Source organism: Balaenoptera acutorostrata, chromosome 1 (assembly GCF_949987535.1).
Source record: "Balaenoptera acutorostrata chromosome 1, mBalAcu1.1, whole genome shotgun sequence".
NCBI lineage: Eukaryota > Metazoa > Chordata > Mammalia > Artiodactyla > Balaenopteridae > Balaenoptera > Balaenoptera acutorostrata.
In genome coordinates this window covers 96848283-96870471 of record NC_080064.1, presented here as the reverse complement: position 1 = coordinate 96870471, position 22189 = coordinate 96848283, and the positions used below count along the sequence as shown (strand labels likewise).

Sequence of the window (22189 nt, the reverse complement as noted above, 5' to 3'; positions counted from 1 at the left end):
ACTTGTGTTGGGGGCAAAAAGGATAGTGGTATTAATATCCCTATCCTATCAGTATCTATTCTAAAATTGTTTTAGTGGCTCTGTACAACAGAATCAACTATATTATGAATTCCTTGGTGTTGACAGATGAACTCCCAACTAGTCCAACTCCTCCTCATGTGTTATAGGTACTAATACCACTGTAAACTTCAGTTCTGTAGTTTTTCTTGAGTAAATAGTTATTTTTGCTGCTGCTTTCCTTATATGAAGGAGATGCTACTAATTGACCATCAAAAGAACATGTTTTGAGGCCCTTCCCAAAACTGATGGGTTGGAATAAGCCAGCTACAATGTTGTACTATTTCTTGTGCCTTAAGAGACAATTTGGAATGAGATTTTCTTTTTTTTTTTATGAAGTCAAGGACTATAAAAGAATCAAATTCATGATCTTGGCCTCGCTGGCAATCAATTACAAATCAGTAAGAGAGAACTGGGTAATTCAGAAGTAGTTTACATTAGACTTTGGAATATACTATGAACTTCCCCCGTTAGAGCTGCCAGCATATGACTGGTTGAGATGATTTAAAGAATCAATCTATTGGAGCCTCAAAAATGGCCATATGGACCCAGCAATCCCACTACTGGGCATATACCCTGAGAAAACCATAATTAAGAAAGAGACATGTACCACAATATTCATTGCAGCACTATTTACAATAGCCAGGACACGGAACCAACCTAAATGTCCATCGACAGATGAATGGATAAAGATGTGGCACATAAACATAATGGAATATTACTCAGCCATAAAAAGAAACGAAATTGAGTTATTTGTAGTGAGGTGGATGGACCTAGAGTCTGTCATACAGAGTGAAGTAAGTCAGAAAGAGAAAAATACCGTATGCTAACGCATATATATGGAATCTAAAAAAAAATGGCACTGATGAACCTAGTTGCAGGGCAGGAATAAAGAGGTAGGCATAGAGAATGGACTTGATGACATGGGGTGGGAGGGCGAAGCTGGGGCAAAGTGAGAGTAGCATCGACACATATACTACCTAATGTAAAATAGTTGGCTGGTGGGAAGCAGCAGCATAGCACAGGGAGATCGGCTCGGTGCTTTGCGATGACCTAGAGGGGTGGGCTAGGGAGGATGGGAGGGAGGCTCAAGAGGGAGGGGATGTGGGGACATGTGTATGCATATGGCAGATTTGTTTTGTTGTGCAACAGCAACTAACAGTATTGTGAAGCAATTATACTCCAATATCTATTAAAAGGAATGGCCATATGAAGTAGATATTGTTACTTCTCATATCATACTTAACAGATGAAGAATGTAAGGCTGTGTGACCATGGACTCAGAAAATTAAGCTGTTGAGAGTCGAACTCAGATTTTTCTGGTTTTAAATCATCAACTCTTGATTTTACAATGCCAGGCATGAGAAGCCTAGATACCTACTGAGTAATAGGGAAATCTCATTGAGATTTGAAATGTACTATCCACAACATGGCTAATCCACGTGTGAATAATGCAGAATTGATTGTGTATTGTCTTCATTAACATTTGTAAGAAGTTGTACTCTATGATTTCAAATTCTGATTATTTGAATAGGCTGAATTCATATTAAATTTATACCAAATTTCCAGCAAAAAACATGTGGAAACTGCAATGATGGGAAACATTTGGGAAAACAGAATGATGGGAAACATTTGGGAAAACAGAATTTTGCTCTGGACACACACACACACACACATAAGGTAGGGAACTAAAGTTATATTGTCACCAATGTTCTGGAGACTGTCCTAGTGATTTTAACCCTGTTATTAAATATAACGTGATCATGAGATTAGTTTCCCTCGTGTTCACCTCTTATCAAATCCTAATAGAAAATGCCATTGAAAAATCCTATCTCAACTAATATTTGTTCAGATTTAACAAATTTGAGTACCTATGTACTATATGCCAAGTAATGTATTAGGCATTGGGGATAGAGCTGTGGTCTAGGTATGGTCTGTGCTCCCATGAAGCTTCTAGTGGGGAGAACTAGACAATAAATACCCCATTTAACTCAATGTAGATTAATGCAGAAATGGACTAAACATGCTGCTTTAGGGCAAGGTGAAGTTGTGTCTCTGAATCATGTGTATTATGTAGGGAAAAAACATATACCAAGGAATAAATTAGCTCTTAGCTTCAGCTTACACTGTACCGGTGAAACAAAAAATTTCATACCTTCTATAATTCCAATTATAGAATTATTGAAAGAGATGGACTTTGGTTTTGTGTAGAGTTTTAAAATTTCCTACGAAGTTTCTTTTTGTGTCCGTTTAAATAGAATCAGAAAAATAATCTTATTAGCAAAAGCAATGGTTTTGTGATATGTAACTGCTTTCAATTCATCTTTCTGCCACAGAATTTATCTTGGAGAAACGTATGGTTTTTAGTAATAAGATAAATTTACATATTTTAGTTCTGCAAGTAAGGTAAGATCTTAGGTGTGGTATTTCACAAAGGAGATCTGACAGTGCAACTTTTGTATTTGGTGCCAGTGTCATCGACAAAAGTGAAATACTAAAATAATTCATTCACTCAAACATTCTCTCAGTTCCATATGCAAGGTACCATGTCCCCAGAAGCTGATACAGTTTGAAGAAGGAAACATATTCTGTAAACATACAATGATAACTAAAAGCAATATATTAAAAAGTGAAGGTACTGGTAATTCCAACAATTTAAGAGTTTAAAAGTGTATTTAGTAATTTCTCCAGGAGATGGCACTGTTGAGTTGGCTTTTTTCTTTTCGGACAGTAAGACAATAGACCATTCATCTTTGTGTCACCCAAACAAAGAAATATTCCTGTATAGCCCCTCTTCTCTCCCCGGCTAATCACATGCTACTGGAACTGACTGTCTTGTGATCTACTCCACAGTTGGCACAGATTAAAAAATAATCTATTAAAAAAATTATCTGACACACTGTAGTTAATGGAAAGGAACAAATTGTTCACCAGTTTTCATGGAGCTTTATCTTGTCAGTTCAGTAGCTGAGAACTTGGAACACTATTTTAGTGATTTTACCATCCTGCTCGATGCCATTCAAAAATACTTTTCACTTGTCATGTCTTACTATGGTTGTTCTGGCAAAATGTAAATTTGTAAATGTAAAAAATGTAAATTTTTTTTGCAAATTAATGTGACTAGAGGATTTTAATGTAAACCTTGGGTTCCGTGCACTGCACCATTCATTTTCCTCTACAATAAATATATTCTCATTCGGGTTTACCTGCAGTTAATAGTTAAAAGTAATTTTTAGTTGCTTTCTTTATTTGGGTGTAACGTGTTGTATACTTTGTGTCTTTCTATTTGTTCCCTTTTCTTCTGAACAACTGGCATTCTGAAGAGATGGAGTCAGTAAAGAGAACATCCAGAACTGGTTTTACCTGCACTGCATGTTCCAGAATAAAATTATGGGTGTAGTTTCTGCGATAAAGGGAACAGCATAGGGGTTTTGTTTTATTTATTGGAGGCGGGATGTTAATTTAGGGGATATTATATATTGAAAACCAAACTTGTGCAGTGCACTCACTGCAGGGTTAAGGCACCCTGATAAATATGCATCTATGCAATGATCATGTCTAAAGTCGGCACTGAGCCGACTTTATAAAAGGCGGGCAATTCTCTTGCCCCCTTTTACCTGCCCCTAATGCCTAAGCTACTTTCTAACTCCAGGAAAATCAAGAAGCAACTCCTTCTTTGGCTTAACCCCCTGCATAAGAGGAAGGTGAGTGAGGAAAGACTTTTCCCCAGGCTTGCGTGAGTCACGGATGTTCTGATGTCTGCCTCCGTGAGGCTTAGCCCACACAGTTCTCCTTCACCTTGTGTCAACAAGGCGGCTGCTTCAGCAGACAATGGGCGCTGCAGCGTGCGGGGGTTAAAAACCAGAAGCACCGGTTCATGACGGAGCCCCCTTTTCCCAGCTGAGCAAGCTCAGGGATTCCCCGAGGAGATTTTCCAGGCGCTGCCACAACCCAAGGAATTTTAGGGGCGTCTCTGGGGGAGAAGAGGGGACCAACCCAGCCCCAACTTGAGGGTGCCAGAGGGAGCAACGAGGAGTCGGGGCGCCATGGAGCGGGGGCATTCTTGTGAAGGAGGGAAGCTCCTACGCTAACTCTAGAAGCCCGGCCTCGGATACGCCGGCGAGGGGGGGATGACCTCAGCCGTCTCTGCCACGTTCCAGCCAATCAGTCCCGCATCTTGGCATCCTAATCCAGGACCCCCGAAGCCGGAGGCGACGCGAGCCAATGAGCAGTGGGCCGGGGAAGAAGGACAGGCGGCCAGCCTATGGGGGCGGAGAGGCCCGGCTGCGCGTATCCAAGGAGCGCCGGGCTCGGGCTCGGGGGTGTGGCGCGGCGCCGGCGGGGGTGGGCGGGCGCGCCGGGCGGCAGGTGTCGGCAGCGTAGGCATTCGGCGGCGATGGAGCGGTCCCGGGGAGCTGGTGGCGACCTCTCGCGCTGGCCCCACGGCCTCAGCCTCCTCCTCCTCCTCCAGCTGCTGCCGCCGGCGACCCTCGGCCAGGACCGGCTGGACGCGCCGCCACCGCCTGCTGCGCCGCTGTCGCGCTGGTCCGGCCCCGTCGGGGTGAGCTGGGGGCTGCGCGCGGCCGCGCCCGGGGGCCCGGCTCCCCGCGGCGGCCGTTGGCGCCGCAGCGCGCTCGACGAGGATGAGGACTGCGGCGGAGTCCGGGACTTCGTCGGCAGGCTGGCCAACAACACGCACCAGGTGAGCGGGCGCCGGGCTCGGGCACCGCCCGGACTACGAGGTGCCACCCGCGGGCCCCTGGCGGCCGGCCCGCGCACCCGGCTCCTCTTTCTCTGTCCGCGCGCCTCGCGTCCCAGCGGAGGAGACCCCGGCCGCTCGCCCGCCTCGCGGCGCCCGCGCCACCTGGGCCGCGGCCCCGAAACTGCGGCGGGCGGGCGGGCCGAGTCGGGCCGGGAGAGCGGCCCCCGGACGCCGCAGCCCGGGCAGCTGTGTTTCGTCACAGGGGAATCCGGCTTAGACTTTCAGGGCATTCCTTTTTTTTTTTTTTAAGTTATCAGAATCTCTCGAGCGTTGTTGTTTTCCGTCTGTATAAATAATTCGGATCCAGCAACGCTGTACCCCAACAGGAAGGTGGAGGAGTAATTACCTCTTAAGTGGTTGGAGAAGTTGGGGCTAAGCAGAAACAAACGTGTGTCCTCGCGGGGTCAGTACTTTCAGGGTGGGTAGGCGGGTGTTCAGAAATCCCAAAGCAATGATTAGGTTCCTGTGTGTGTTTTAATAGTTAAAGGAACAAGCTTGGCAATGGGGTGACAGCGTATATGTGATCTCTCTTACGCCTTCAACTTGACCTTCTATCATGGCATTGGACTCTGACCAGGATGTCTAGATCCTGTTGTAACAAGGTTTGCAATGGTTAAGAAACACATTGCAGATACTCTGCTTTGAGCTAGGTCCTAGTCGGACACTTTAAAAATTGTGGCAGTTCTGTTTCTGGGGACAAGCAACCCAACCTCTGCACACTACTGTGTTGACAAAGCCAGTTGTTGGCAACGTCCTGGCTACTTGCTCTAGATCAGCTCGGACATCTTCCTCGTGTTTTTTCTAGAACTACCAGTTTAATTGTTGCATAATGTATTTTCAATTTAATGCATTTTCTCTCTTATATCTCTTTCTCATTCAAAGAGAGTTGCACATGGGAACAGAGGTGAGTGGCTAACTGCGCTTGTCTTCGTTGAACCACATTCTGTATCAGCCGAATCTCAGTCTCCCCTTGATCTTTCTCCCTCTGCCTGGACTCTACTTGTTACCTGTGCAGAATTCTCTGATCTGGGGACCCCGGGCAATTGCAGTCAAAGCATAAGCAGTCAGGGAGAACTCTTGCTAAACGCAGTCCAAGCAGCAGCTGCATAAAGGTGGCCAAGCTAGTGCTGACGTGTGGGACGGGTTGGGTGCAGATAGGGCAGAATGAGAACTGGGAAGTCTTCCTGTTTGATGAGGGGGAAAAAATGTGTAGACTTCCATCTCACAGTGGAGAGTTGAGAAAGGCTTTACAACACCAGTGCCTAATTTATAACGGGAGCACTTCCTTCCTTGAGCCAGCCAGACACAGCATTCTTACTCCACATTTGGATTCTTCTCTTGCTGATTGATCTACCTTTAGGACCTGGGGCTACTCCTGGATTTATTCCTTTAGTCAGAATCTTCCCTGGTTGGTTTGAATTTATATGTCATTTGTAATATATTGATTTCTAAAGCAATGGTTGAAAAAACTGGCTCAGGGGGTTCTTAGGCCAGATCTACTCAAGAGCAGATCTGAAACCTCATTCTGTGAAGTCTACATGTTAATAAAAAAATCTTCCCTCTTCTTCTTTCATTTTATTTAGTTATTGTTTCCACTGATTTTTTAAACTTATTTTTTTGTCTTCTTTCATTGACCTCATTTAAAAGAACTGTTTTTGCATTTCTTAATCATCCATGGTTTCTTCAGAGATCCCATCCTTTTTGTAGCATGTGTATGTGGTAAAAGTGGAACCACTGTTAATAATCTTCACCTTAGAAATGGTTGACTAAAGCATTTCTTAGTGGTGCACCCCCTTAACCAAGAACTGTTATCTAGTTGTCTGTTCTGCTTTTCAATTCTGTATTTTTAGAAGTCATAATAAATCATCCTGAACTCTGCTGAAGAGATCTGGTGTTGGGGGAGCCTTTATAAACAGTGTGAAATAAAAGTATAAGCATAACAGAACAACTTTTTATTAGAAATATTGTATATTTTTGTACAGCTGGGAAAGTGCCATTTAGAGTAGTTTTTCATAAGATGACAGGATTCAATTCCCAAGAAAAATGAAAAGTTCATTGTTCTCTTATTTGTTATAACTTGCTGTTCATGTCAAGCCACATTGCTTCATGTAGTCAGTGAACATGAATGTCCTCCAAAAGTCCAAGATGTGCTAGATACTGGGGGTGCCAAGATACAAAGAAGAGATAATTCAGACTGGAGAACGAAAAGCCTTAGAAAGTTTTAGCAAATCTCCTAGACCTGTTTCTATGGCTTATTTGGCTTTGTGAGAATATGTTGGTGTTTAACTAATCTTCTTAAGCAAGCAAAGTAGAACTAAAGCATGATAGTGCTTTTATAGTCTTCTGGTTTTAGGAGACCTGTGCCCTAATGACCTATATAACTCAGTCTCTTCACTCATGAAATCCAGCAAGTATGTGTGTGTGCGTATTTATAAATGATTTTTTCTTAGACTAATGAATAACCTTCCTTTTGCCTTTAACCCCAAACTCTTTTCATGCCACACGTTTAACTGATTCTTTCCTTTAAGTGCTTGGAATGTTCATGACATGTATAACCTTTGTGCATGAGAGAAGTTGAGCAAGCCTAGATTTTATTAATGTTGGTTGCTAAGTTGGATTGCTTCCAAACATTCCTCCTATAAGCACCCCTTTGAGGTTAGGCATGAAGCTCTGTCTTAAAGAAACAGATGAAATGCCTTGGTCAGAGTTATGGTGGTGGCTGACATAATTCCCTTACTTCTCATTCCTGAGTTCAGACTATTTGACAATTTCCTTAAAACTTTTAAAATTTACGATTAGTAAAGCCAGGAATGTTGTTCATTCTCTGTGCTCCTTCTGTTCCTGTCATTAACTACTTCTTTACACATAACTTCCCAACTTCTACCCCAACATCAAAACATCTGGTTTCTTATATAAACAGGCCCTGTAGTGAGGTTGTATGGGGTGTCAGCTCTGAGAAGAATGCGTGTATTTGTTTGCTGGTGCTGGCAGGGCTGAGTCCAGGCTGACAGGACTGAATGTGCCTGTTGGAGGCTTCAGGGAGCTGCTGCACTTAGCCTGTTGTGGATCTTTGTCACACCCGGAAATCTGAAGGTCAGTGCATTTAACTGCCCCGGAACTTTCTAACTGCCTCATTTATCCCAGTACCCAGCCTCTCTTCATACTGCCTTCCCCGCCACTCCCCCCGTCAACCTCTAGTTAATCTTTCTTGAGTCCTGTTTCATCCGTTCGTTTTGGGGTCAAGGAATAGGAATTCTCTAGGATCTCCCTCCTGGTCCTGGTTGAGCAGAATGAGCAAAATCCTCCTGAGGACTCTGCGCCCATACAGTATATTCTTCAGACTTTTAACCCTTACGGGATGTTAAAATGAATTCTGTATTGGGGATTTCAGTTAGAAGTATCAGCAAAGTTGATGAAGTATATTTATCTGGGGAAAGGTTAGTTGTCATCTGAGGTTTGGTTGAGGTGAGGGTAGAGAGCTAGCCAGGTAGGACAAGTGGCTGAAAGGGAATGCAGGGTAACAATTAGGTAAATTCTCTGCTGACTCAAATTTTTGGTTCTGCGCATAGTGATTTTTAATTAGAAAATTAAAAATCACTATGATGAGTCTCCTGTTCTGGTCAATTTCTAATGACTATTTTCTTTCTGTAATGATAATAATAATAGGCTCCTCATCCTGATGTTTTGATCTGATATTTTATGTTAGGTTCACATAGGCTATAAACAGCTTCTTTTGCACTCTGCCAATTTCAAATCAACTCTTGCCAATAAACGTTGGGTTCTCAGTGGGTGACTGCAGAAACCATGCCCCCCAACTTTGTCCTAGTTGGTCTGTTGCTCATGTGGTCCTCACAGAAAGGGCAGTGCTTGAGGGCAGTGGTCAGATCAGGAGAGTCACATTTCCTCTTCTTCCTCCCTTCCTACCCCTCAAGCTGTCTTTACAGAAAGTGAACTGTGCTTTGAGACTGGAGAAATGAAGTGCAGATGTTTTATATGATTAGACGCTAATGTTAAGGTAGACCAGATATCAAATTTGACATGTAATTAAAAATGCAGCTTTTCTAGCAGAGGGCTGTGTGGCAATGGCTCCAAAAAAAGATACTGCATTTGTAAATTTCTAAAAAATTTTCAGTTACCTTTTTATCTTTTTCTAACCAGTGTTTCTGTTGCATCTTGTACTCTTCTATTTAAACGCTTGGTGAAAACTTGTTCTTCCCACTGTCTACCTGGCCTCACTGATCTGTATGTAGGTGGTTTTGAGGAGTAATGGGGCTTGAGGAACAAACTGGTCAATTTCAGTCTGTTCTAGGCAGGGTTTTTTTTTTTACTGACACTGTAATGGTGATTGCAGTCAAAGTTGGGTTAGTAATATGTGGCTTTGAACTAGCTGAGTTGAATGAATCTTCATGATAGACGCTTCATACCTTTAGAGGTTGTTAGGTGAATGCCGGACATGTGTTTTTTTGTTGTTTTGTTTGTTTTTGTTTTTTAAGATTGGGGCTATTTTTTCCTTCTCTGTCCTCAACCCCAGTCTCAGGAAACCACAGCAAAAACAAAATCTTCCATTCAGAGCCTGTGGTATTTTCCTGAGAAAGTTTTCTGTGAATGTAATTTATTTTCTGTTTTGCATTTCAGTATCTGGCCCTCAACTCCTCATCTACAGCATGAGAAGTTTTGGACTAGATTTAAAATGTCTAAAAAACTCTGTGATTAATATGGAAGAAGAGGAGGCCAAAGGTTGTGATCACAAACGTTTACTGGTTGATTCCAAGTTTAGAAGCAAATTGTGGCTGTTCCGCTTCCCAGTTGAACTTGAACGTAGCCTGAATTTCACATCTGGGGGTAATTTGTTACCACCTCCAGAGCTTGCTTCAGTGAAATATGAGTGTTCCTAAAGATAACAGGAGTATTTCTTTTTTCATATAATTGTGAAAGACATTTGACTTTTATTTTTTGGGAAATACTTTATTGTTCCTTGTTGGCTGAAAAAAATCTAATGCAAATCAAAGCTACTAGCTTGGATATTCCAAAAGCAAACCAAATAGATATCTAGCAGTAAATTTGTTTTTTCTTTTCCTTCCCTACAGTACTCTGCCAAAACTGGGGCTTTTTTTTTCTTTTTGTCTTGGCTGCCTGTGTACTTGAAAATAGATGGTCAGCTTCCCATTAATATACTCAGCCCTATGCTAGTTAGAAACTTACATGTGATTAATTGGCTTGATTTATTTTCATTAGAAGAAAATGTATGGTTTTTTCCTTCTAGGGCTTATGAGTAGTATCCCTCTTATGTTTGCTTTTGTTAAGAGTTTTGCTGTTTTTTTTCCTGTATGTTCTAAAAAACTAAGTTCTAATATTGTAGTTGAGCCTGTTTGCAAATCTGGTTCAACAGTAAGATCACCATGAAGTACCAAGAGAAATTGAACTGGGAAGGAAATTTTTAACTGTACTTTAGTACTTCCCAGACAAGATAGTTCAGATCAAATGTTTATCTGGTACCTGCTCTTTGTCAAAGAGATTCACATCATAAATATGCTATATGCAAAATTCAAAAAAGACATCTTAATACTCAGATTTGAATCCTGGCTCTGCTGCTTCATAGTTAGTTGTATGGTATGATCACAGACAATCACTTAACTTCTCTGACCTTTATTTATTTATTTTTTTTAAACTGGAGAATCAGTTTTAGGATTATTTGGAGAGTCAAATGAGAAGTTTTATCAAAATGTTTTGTTAAATGTATCATGTAGATATCTTTCACTTAAACACTTCTGGAGTTCTGGCCTGTGCGTAAAAAAGGTTAAACATTAAAAACATCCGCATTGATGTCATCTTAAGGATTTAGCTGTTCAGAGATGGCCTACTGAGAGTTTGGAAGAATTTTTGAAGAAGGCCTGACCACTGCGGTGCACTGGTCTGGGAAAGCCTCATAGATGAAGAGAGAATCAAGGCGTGGAGGGAATTCTTAGGGAGACCTGTAAAGGCATGGAGGTAGGGAAGTCCAAGACATGCTCAGGGGATGATCAGTGGGGACTTTCTGTTGGGGAGAAGTAGTTGATGAGGAGTATGAAAGACTAAGGTTTCCAGGAAAACATAGAGAGAAGTAAAAAAAGATAGCTCTTTGTGGGGGATGGAAAAAGAGGGGAGGTATGGGGAGGGAGTCTGCCATTAGGACTTACTGGGGAAAGTGTTTTAACAGGTAGTGGTTGACATGAGGCTAGAGCTGGATAAACCAGAGGTGGAAATGGGGAGCCAAGAAGAGTTATCCTTTTGGAGATTGACCATTACTGTGGTCTTGGAAGAGTTATGTCCAACAGGAGAGAAGAATAGAGGGCAGGGCCGACCATCTTTTATACTTGAAGTGCTCAAGGTTCCAAGAAACAATCCAGGACTCCTGGACCTTATTGAAGGAGGTTGTGAGCCCAGGCATGAGGAACCCAGAAGCTGTAAGACAGTGAAGCCCGTGAACAGATTTTTCTGAACATTTGTGAACAAGGGTAAGATTGAATTCTTGCTGATAATGTGCTTAAGAGTTTGAATCATAGATTGTTAAGTTGATTAACTGGTCGGATCTCTTACCAAGAAGGCTAAATGACTTGCTTACAGGCCAAGAGCTGGGCGTAGAACATTTATGTCCCAACATGGTGCTGCATTTGGAAGTGTTTCATAGAGATATTTTAAGTCAATGCATTTGCTTTAGGGATAAGGCAAGGTTATAGGCCCCAGTTGTAAGTCATGTAGTTGTGAATTCCTCTCTGCCCCTTGAGGTCATAGTTCCCTCAACAGAGCTCAATTAGGCTTTCTAAGCCTCAGCTCCCCATCATGTAAAATGAAGTATTATCATAAGGCTTCGAAGAGAAAATGTTTTGAAAACCTTGAATCCTACCACATATGTAGGATTTATGCCATTTCTTAATAAGCCTGTTGATATATTACTGTGTCCATAGAGTCCAATTGTCAGCCAAATGATCCTGATAAATACCAACTCCAGAGGAACATGTGCATAAAAGGAGACAGATGAGGCATAAATGTATTCGGTTTTATCACTTGGCAGGGATGGGTGACAGGCTTGGGCGGAGGTGGCAAGAATGAGAGTGAGTCAAGACTGGCAGAAATGTAAGAAGCATATGTGTTCTTTTTTTTTTTTTTAACCTTCATGATTACATCAAAATTTTAACTGGTTAATATGAGTGATACTAACAAGTGGTATTAATTGGAGTTCTTTGAGGTCGTGGTTAGGAAGGAATGTGATCTCAGGTTAGACCTGGATTCAAACTTCAGTGGTAACCAGGGACAGATGACTCTTAGTGAACCTTAGTTTTTTCATCTATAAAATGGATATACTAATACGTACCTCTTAGGGTCCTTGTGAAGATTAAATGAGACAGTGTAGAATTTGGTGTATATTCATCCTTTATTGGATGTTTTTTATAATGATTATCTACACAAAGCTTCTAATGCATTACCAGTTAGATGCTCAGATATTTGTGTATGCCCTTAAATTTTTTTTTCCGTAGCTGAAATACTCCGGGAGAATTAGTATGGGTACTCACAGGAACCAAATCTGTATTAAGAATTATGTTCTAGTTATGTCCTTGGACTTGGAGTTAAAAAAAAAAATTGGGTATGGTGAGGGAGAGACCATCTATTCAAAGTGTCTTTCTTGAAGCTATGGGAGATGGAGGAGAAAATAACCCCACCATCATCAGATACCTGGTCATCTGGTTATAATAGTTTCAAGTATATATAGTTATTTACTTATAGTGTTAAAGAGCTTACAATTAAAAAAAATAAGGCTACTTATAATTCAATAACTATTTCTCTTCTCATTCATTAAGCTTTAAATATGCAGTTTTAAGTTGACAGCTCTAAAATAGCACTTTGCGCAACTCTTTCACCCTGATTCATTAGCTGAGCAATCACTATTAGCTTTGTACTCTATTGACCTCTGTAACGTTTTAAGAGATATTAGTGAGATGTGATAGGTACTCCTCAAGAACTTAGCTTGGGAGCATGGCAGACCAGAATGTTAATGGAATTATTTTTTATAATGCGTGTATATCTTTAAGGTAGTATATCAACACTTCCTGGCCTACATTAACTCTGCTCTATTTGAAGTTACCTTCTCACCAGTCCCTTTAGCTTGCCATGTGCTCTGTTGCTTCTCCATTTTTGTCTTCATGGCATTCCTGCTGTCTGAATGCCTTTCTAGCTCTGCTTGTTTTTTTTCTGTTCTCTCCTACAACATTTAACAATGCCATGTAATCCAGCACTTTACTATATTATTCTATTTTGTATTCACCTTCATTTATTCAATTGGTATTCTGCAGATTATAAACACCTTAAAGGTAGTACAAGCATGACCCCTTGACTTCACCCTTTTGCCTCACATAGTGCTGGAGAAAGCGTAGTCGTTAAATGTATAGTCTGGAGTCAGACAGACATGAGCTTGAATCCTTGCTCTGCCGCTTACCAGCTGTGTAACTTTGGAAGAATTACTTAACCTCTCTGACCCTCCTTCTTCATCTGTAAAGTAGCAGTGGTGCTTTATGTATCATGAGTGCTCAGTAAAGGTCAATATTATTATTATTATTATTCAACAACTTTTTATTGAGCACCTACTATGTGTTGGGCCTTGTACTGGGTCCTGGGAACTGATTTGGAACACAACAGACAAGATCCCTGCCTTTATGGACCAGTAGAGAAAATGGACATTAAACACATATGTAATTACAAATACAATAAGTAAGAAGGAAAAAAGCAACTACAGGAGAATAATTGACAGAGGTCCTTTTAGTCTGGGGCACTAGGAAGGACTTGCTGAGAAATTATTTAAACTGGTACTGGAAGATGAATAGAAATTTTCCTGTAGGAGTGTCCCAGACAGAGAGAAAAGCATGTCCACAGGCCTGGGGCTAGAAAGAGCGTGGTGCACCCAGAGGTCTGGAAGAAGGCCAGTGTGGCTGCAGCAGAGGGAGGCCGGGCTGGTCCCCACACCCAGCGGGGACCGGTGAGCTTTTATGGTACAGTCAGCTGGCCACTGGCACATATCCTTTCATCACTTTCTTTTCTTTGAAGTGAGACTAAGCTGTAAAAATTAAATGCTAACAGTTTGAAATTTAACTCATTTATTAGGCATGATTAGAAATGAATTATCCCATGAAGATGAGTTTTTCGAAAACTAAGCGTAGGGTAGGCATTTAAGCCTACCCTTTTAAATGCCAAAGTTTGTTGTTTTTGTTTTTTTAATTTATTTATTTATTTATTTATTTATTTATTTTTGGCTGTGTTGGGTCTTCGTTTCTGTGCGCGGGCTTTCTCTAGTTGCGGCGAGCGGGGGCTACTCTTCATCGCGGTGCGCGGGCTTCTCATTGTTGTGGCTTTTCTTATTGCAGAGCAAAGGCTCTAGACGCGCAGGCTCAGAATTTGTGCCTCACGGGCTTAGTTGCTCCGCGGCATGTGGGATCTTCCCAGACCAGGGCACGAACCCGTGCCTCCTGCATTGGCAAGCAGACTCTTAACCACTGCGCCACCAGGGAAGCCCAGTTTTTGTTGTTTTTAATGGACATCTTTCTAAAATACGTCTCTGCCTTCTTTGTCAGCAGTATGACCTTGGATCATTAAGGAGATTAAATTATGCTGTACCATGACTCACATTATTTTAAAGTGGTATGGCATTAATGCCCTCAAGGTCTGTTGAGATTTGTGGGGCTATTTTCTCCCATTTTGAATGGCCCAGATTTATAAGCTTAGTGCCATTGTCTGCCTGTTGAAGTTTACTCTTTTTTTCCTGCAGAAATGATAGTCCCCTTGCAATATCCTGTTCCTTCTTGCTGCTGTCCCTGTCTCTAGATACACTGTCCCCCAAATTTAACTTCTGTAAGCTAAGAAATTTTACTTAGCTTAATTTTACTTCTGTAAGATGCTTCTGTAAACTAAGAAAAAGATTACTAATTTTAGGCAATCTAACAGGTTTAGCAGATTGATTTAGAGTGATGGTCTGCAGGTTTCTCTTAGTGGTCAGGTGCATAGGGTTTTATTGCATGGACAGCGTCATCTGAGGTCTCTCTCCCTTGCTTCCTTTCAGTGAGTGTCCAGGTTGTCGAGGTTTCTAGATAATGGAGTTGCTGTTGCCCTTTCCTGTTGACACTAGAGTATTGTGGAGCAAGGGGCTGATTTTTTTTTTTTCCCCCAAATAAAGGCAGAGCAGTGGAAAAGCAAACTGAGGTGTGAAATTATTGATGAGTCATAGAATTTTAAAGCTTATAGGGACTAGAAATGTTGTCATTCCAGCTTCCTCGCCTTGGTGGTGAAGTTAGGTTTTACTGCCCAAGTTCACAGAGCTGTTGGCAGAGCTGGAAATGAAATTCACGTTGACCAGGTATTAGCCCAGTGCTCTCCTCTGTATCATCCTGCCTCACAGAAAACTGAATAATTGAATAGGTTTGCAAACTTGTATACTGTTTTATGTTTAGCCTTTTTATTTCTTTTTTTTTTTTTTTTAAACACTATTTTATTTATTTTATTTATTTATGGCTGTGTTGGGTCTTCGTTTCTGTGCGAGGGCTTTCCCTAGTTGTGGCAAGTGGGGGCCACTCTTCATCGCGGTGCGCGGGGCCTCTCATTATCGCGGCCTCTCTTGTTGCGGAGCACAGGCTCCAGACGCGCAGGCTCAGTAATTGTGGCTCACGGGCCTAGTTGATCCGCGGCATGTGGGATCTTCCCAGACCAGGGTTCGAACCCATGTCCCCTGCATTGGCAGGCAGATTCTCAACCACTGCGCCACCAGGGAAGCCCTAGCCTTTTTATTTCTAAGGATAGTCTCTGGGAGGACTGGAACATTTGTGATCTTATTTTTGGCTCATGTTTTATGATCCTAGCAGTGCCTTATTTAACAGAACTGTATTCTGTTAAGATTGTATTCCTGCCCGCAAGAGCTTCACCCAGGTTTTGTCCCAAACCTCTCTTACACCATCACTGTGTCCTGTCTGTCCCTGTGTTCCCTGTTTGGGGTTTGGAAGCCTAAATCTTAAATTCCCAGCCTTTATGGGATCACCAGTGCCTTGTTATTTCATTTGATTCTTATTATTCCAGTGAGTGAAGGAGCATAATTCAGTTTTACTCCTGAGGAAGTAGATTCCCAAGAGAGAAAATGATTTGTGCCTACTTTGCCAACCAGTTAGTTACTAGACCAGGCTTTAACACCCTTTTGCAGTTTTATTTTCACAATGACAGGTTGTCTTCTGTAGGTTGAATATCTAGCATGTTTAGTCTTCATTTTTAGACTTCTGTTAAGAAGTGTGTTCATAGAGTATAAGCTTCCTGAGCACAGAGTATGTGTTATCACTGCTGTGTCCGCAGTGCCCCAAAGAGGGTCCGGCACATGGTAAGCAAGCAGATGTATTTGTTGAAAGAAGGAATGTGTGTGAAGGATGGCATCATTGAATTCACTCTCTGTTTACTTGCCAGAGAGGTTGCTCCTGATGGCCAGACTGTCGGGTCATCTGCAAGTGGCTTTTAAACTGGGGCCTGCTGTGTGAAACTGATCCAGGCTCAGTTGTGCTGATGTTAATTCTTTCAGTGTTTTACTTTTGATCAGGTGTGTAACTAAAGATAGGCAGAGGTTTCTCATTTACCAAAATTTTTTTCCAAGCTACGGTGACTCTCGGGACCAACTTTAAGTTCTCCCAGCTATAGTAACAGTAATTTAATTAGACTTCTTGTTTGATTAGATGTGAAGACAAAGTTATTTCCGTAAAGAATGTTGTGTTTTATGGCCTTTCTCTTTTCCAGATGGAACTAGGGATTAGCCAAATGACCACAGAAATGGACATTTTTGTTAATTCATGGTCTCTAAAATGTGTGGACCTCAGGCTTTAAATGGTGGGCATTAAATGTGTGGATGAGTCTTGCATTATCCTCTGTCAAGATGGTTGTATTTCAGAGAAGGTAGTACAAGCTGTCACCTACTTTCTAACGTAATGGGTCCCTGAAAACCAATTTGGTTATAAATGCCAGTCAGTGACTCCCTGCTGCCCAGAGCTCCCCTACCAGAGGTCAGTATATGGATATCAGTGCCACCTGGGACACTAGAAATCACTATTCAACAGATGATGGGGTGGGGAGTAATTCAGTCACTCTGGAAAAACTATAAAGAAGAAACACCACCATAAATTCTGCCACTTAGAGATGGTTGCTGTTAATATTTGGAAGACTATGTTTTTAACCATAAACGCACACACACACGATTTTACATGCTATTCTGTAAACCTGCTTTTTACTCAACATGTTATGAATATCTTTCAATGTCAATAAATACCTGAAACATTTTCATTAGCACCTGTTATATTGTTTCATTGCATAACATAACGCATTTAACAAAGCTTCAGTTCTTGTCTAGAATATACAGATATAGTAATCTGGGGTTGTTATGTGGATTAAATGATAATGTGTGTAAGATGTTTAACACAGTAGATGGCCTGCAGGATGCAATAAACCTTCAGGTGTATAACATATTTTGTAAAGATGTGTTAAGTATCCCCTGATAATAAATTCCTGAGTGGGATTGCTTGGGTCATGTGGTGTGGACATTTTCAGTTCTGATTCACATCACCAAATAGCTCTCCAGAAAAGTTACAGCAGTTTATATACTCCCACCCACAGTGCACACAGGTGCTCCGGTCTCTACCCCTCACTGGATACATTTTGTCAAGCGCTTCCAACAGGTGGAAAATGTTATCACATTATTTTTCTTTGATTTTCTTTTGATTACTAGTGAGATTGAATAGCTTTTCAAACATTATTGGTCATTTCTGTGTCCTTTTGTGAATTACTTGTTTGTGTCCTTTGCCTATTTTCTTTTAAGTTTTATTTATTTTTGGCTGCGTTGGGTCTTAGTTGCTGCGCACGGGGGCTACGCTTCGTTGCAGTGCGCAGACTTCTCATTGCGGTGGCTTCTCATGTTGCGAGCATGGGCTCCAGGTGCCGGCTTCAGTAGTTGCAACACACAGGCTCAGTAGTTGCAGCACGTGGGCCCTAGAGCACGTAGTTGTGACGCATGGGCTCAGTAGTTGTGGCTCGTGGGCTCTAGAGCACAGGTTCAGTAGTTGTGGCGCACGGGCTTAGTTGCTCTGCGGAATGTGGGATTTTCCCGGACCAGGGCTCAGACCCATGTCCCCTGCATTGGCAGGCGGATTCTTAACCACTGCGCCACCAGGGAAGTCCCTGCCTATTTTCTTTTGAGATCTTTGTCTTTTTCTTATTGATTTGAAAACTCTGTATTAACCCTTTATTGTGTTGCAAATAATTTTTTCCAGTTTTTTTTAACTTTATGTTCAGTATTTTGCCATTAATTTTTTTTTTGAAATAGTCAAAGTAATTGCTGTATTAAGGGTTCTGGGTTTTGTATCATTTTTTGTAATGGTCTTCGCATTTCTAAGATTATAAAAATACTCATAATTCTAGGATTTTTATGGTTTAACTTTCTGTATTTAAATCTTTGTCATATGTGGAATTTAATGTGGAGTCGGGGGGGGGGTGGTAAGAAGGGAGTTAGGAATCCAGCTTTTTATTTTTTCCAAATAGCTGGTTTTTCCAAAACTCTTTTACCACAGATTTGAAATGCTTGCTTTATCATACACTAAAAGAAACTTTGTCCAGTCTTGGACTTTGTTTTGTTCCATTGATCTGTCTTATCTATTCCTGTGCCAGTAACTGTGCTAGGGGAGTAATAAACCTCTCACTAGATGGGGCAAGTTTCATGCTCATCTGCTCCTGATAGAATCAAGCTGACATTTGACGTAGCTAGTCTTAAAGTTCTTGGTTTCTGAGCTTTCTACGATAGAGTATGATTATGTAATCTGAATTACTGTATTTACTCTGTGGCCCCTCTAGATGCTGGTTTTGGATTGCTAATCACACAAACAGTATATTTACGTGGTTTCCCTTAATTTTGACCTGCTTCTAGATCCTACATTTGACTGACTGCTTAGTGATATTTAGTGGCCAGATCGTGTTCTCTTTGTGCTAAATAATCTACCTCTTAAGCATGCTACATTGGAGCAGCACAACTATTGTTTACCAGAAATAAAACAGGCTTCAGCTCTCTGCCACCTTCTCCATTTCATTTGTCATGTGTACAACTAACACATAACATCTTTTTTGTAACAGTGTTTGAAGTAGACACTTTACCTTCTATTGGCTGGACTCCTCAACTCCTAAATGTTTTTATATGTTTAGTATTTTAATATTGTAGGATATTCATTGGAAATATTGTGTTGGAGGTTTGGGGTTTTCTCTTCCTAAAGGGCTTATTCTGCCTTTCAGTTCTTTCTATCCACAGAGCTTTGTCCTCTGCTCTTATTTCTTTTATTCATCTAACTTTGCCTTGATTAGAGCAATTGAACCATAACTTATTAGTTGATTATGTCCAGCTGTATGTACCGTTGGAAACCTTCCTCGTTTTTTTTTGTTTTTACAATTTGTTTTTATTTGTATCACACAGTACAACTGTTCAAAAAACTTTATGCCATTCTGGAAAAGAAAAGGCTCCCTTAAATAGAAGGACCAAAGTGATAATGGGGAGAATAAAATAGATTAATGGAGGAAAATGCGGTTTTGGATTCTTTATCTAATAATAGTATGATAGGCAGAAAGAGTTCCAAGGTTTACTTCCAAAGGACCAAAACAAATGAAATTCTAGAAAAGGATATGGAGGCAGCCAACTAGCCAATTGACCATTACATAGGTAGAACATAACCCCCCTTCCATTAATCCCATCACCAAGGAGTATCATTTGCTTTTGCTTAGGACCAGGAATGTGTACATTGTGATGCTCAGAAAGGCAGCAGAGAAGCACCATATATTTTCAATCCAGAATGAACACAACATACTGTGGAATCTTTTGGGTTTAGTTTCTCCCAAGAATAGATCTGACTCTTGTGGGGTAAAAGAAAGTAAGAACCAGGCTGCCCTGGGAAACCTTCCTTGTTTGTGTGATCCTGTGGCCTCGTCTCAGCTTTCCTTGGGTATTTCAAGAAGTACTCTTTCCTTTCACACACATTTCCTTTTCTCTATTTTTATTTTCCTTCTATTTCCACTGTAACTGTGTTTATCCTGATCTTGAAATTCTTATTTAACAAGTACTTAATAGCATCTACCGTATACGCAGCACTTTACTAGTTGGTGAAATTAATATATTTTATTTGCGTTACCCTTTGAAATTTTTCAAAATACTTGCCTATATCTTCGTGTTTGTTCTGCTTGCACAACTCCCTTCTACCATACCTTGCTATTGCTCCCAACTGCTCCCACCTCTGTCAGCCCTGCTTAAATCTTAGTGGACAGACTTTTATTTCTTTATACTCAAATATTTGAATTTCTCTTCTGTATAGTCTACTCCTGGCCATTGCCTCTAAACACTTTGATGTGTTTACCAATTTTTGACTATATGGAATTGATGGTAACTACAGTGAAGGAGAGGAGTAAGGTCACTATTGTATGTGTGAACACCCAAGAAGACATACTAGTGTTTAACAATGTTGTGGCTGGCAGTAAGGGCATAGGAAGAAACCCTACTTAGCCAGTATTTACTGAAATGGTGGTAATCATGGTAGAGGGGAGATTACACACAGATCAATTTTGGTAGCAGGGGTTTGGGAATACACTTTTACGGAGATGTTCATGGAGAACTTACTATCTATAAGACCTTGTGCTAGGCCTGACAGGAAATACCAGATCATACTGTTTGCCATCTAAGAATTCCTAACAATTTGAGAGGTAGCCAAATATGTGAATAGTTATAGTACAAGCAACATCAATAAGTGCTGTGAGAATAATACCTAAGAAGAGATCATTCCGGCTCTGATAATTAGGAACTAGAATGGTTGGTTTTACATGGAGAAATGGGATTTCAGCTGTCTTTCAGATCTTTTGCATTGGTGTAGTCCCTCTCTTGTGGCTATCAAAAAGAAACACCCACAATGTGGGAATGTAAATTGGTACAGCCACTATGGAAAACAGTATGGAGATTCCTCAGAAAACTAAAAACAGAGTTTGCCATATGGTCCAGCAATCCCACTCCTGGGCATATACCCAGACAAAACTATAATTCTAAAAGATACATGCACTCGTGTGTTCATGGCAGAGCTATTTACAATAGCCAAGACATAGAAACAACCTAAATGTCCATCGACAGGTGAATAGGTAAAGAAGATGTATGTACACAATGGAATATTACTCAGCCATAAAAAATAATGAAATACTGTAATGCCAATTGCAATGACATGGATGGACCTAGAGATTATCATACTGAGAGAAGTAAGTCAGAAAGAGAAAGACAAATACCATACGATATCACTTATTTGTGGAATCTAAAATAGGACACAAATGAACATAAGTACAAAACAAAAACAGACTCACAGATACAGAGAACAGACCTGTGGTTCCCAGTGGTGGGGTGTATGTGTGTGAGGGAAGGATTGGGATTTTGGGATTAGCAGATGCAAACTATTGTATATAGAATGGATAAACAACAAGTTTCTACTGTATAGCACAGGGAACTATATTCAATATCCTGTGATAAACCATAATGAAAAAGAATATATTGGGTTGGCCAAAAAGTTCATTTGGGTTTTTTCCATAAGATGTTAAGGAAAAACCCAGACTAACTTTTTGACCAACCCAATATGTATAACTGAGTCACTTTGCTGTACAGCAGAAATTAAACACAATTTTGTAAATCAACTATACTTCAATAAAATTAAAAAAAAGAAAAGAAAAACCCACCATATAATGCTGAGGAGCGATGGACAAGTTCAGAACAGAACCTTTCTTCTTTAAAACCTGCATTTTTGGGCTTCCCTGGTGGCGCAGTGGTTGAGAATCTGCCTGCCAATGCAGGGGACATGGGTTCGAGCCCTGGTCTGGGAAGATCCCACATGCCGCGGAGCAACTGGGCCCGTGAGCCACAATTACTGAGCGTGCGCATCTGGAGCCTGTGCTCCGCAACAAGAGAGGCCGCGATAGAGGCCCGCGCACCGCAATGAAGAGTGGCCCCCACTTGCCACAACTAGAGAAAGTCCTCGCACAGAAACGAAGACCCAACACAGCCATAGATAAATAAATTACTTAACAAAAATTTTTTTAAAAACCTGCATTTTTTTAATGTGTAAAATTCATTGATTTTTCATATATTCAGAGAGTTATGCAGTTGTCAACTACAATCATTTTTTATTTTTATTTTTATTTTTTTATTTTTATTTTTTTTAACATCTTTATTAGAGTATAGTTGCTTTACAGTGGTGTGTCAGTTTCTGCTTTATAACAAAGTGAATCAGTTATACATATACATATATCCCCATATCTCTTCCCTCT

General features: G+C 40.9%; 1 protein-coding gene across 4 annotated transcripts in view; it reads left to right on the top strand.

Moving 5' to 3' along the window:
• Nucleotides 1-4374: 4374 nt before the first annotated feature.
• Nucleotides 4375-22189, top strand: part of SORT1 (sortilin 1) — a 75127-nt gene continuing 57312 nt past the window's right edge. For all 4 annotated transcript variants that reach the window (XM_057551177.1, XM_057551165.1, XM_057551171.1 and 1 more), the window contains exon 1: nt 4375-4759. In XM_057551177.1, the coding sequence (XP_057407160.1) occupies nt 4454-4759 (306 nt within the window). In that variant the 5' untranslated portion in view covers nt 4375-4453. The remainder of the gene's footprint in view (nt 4760-22189) is intronic.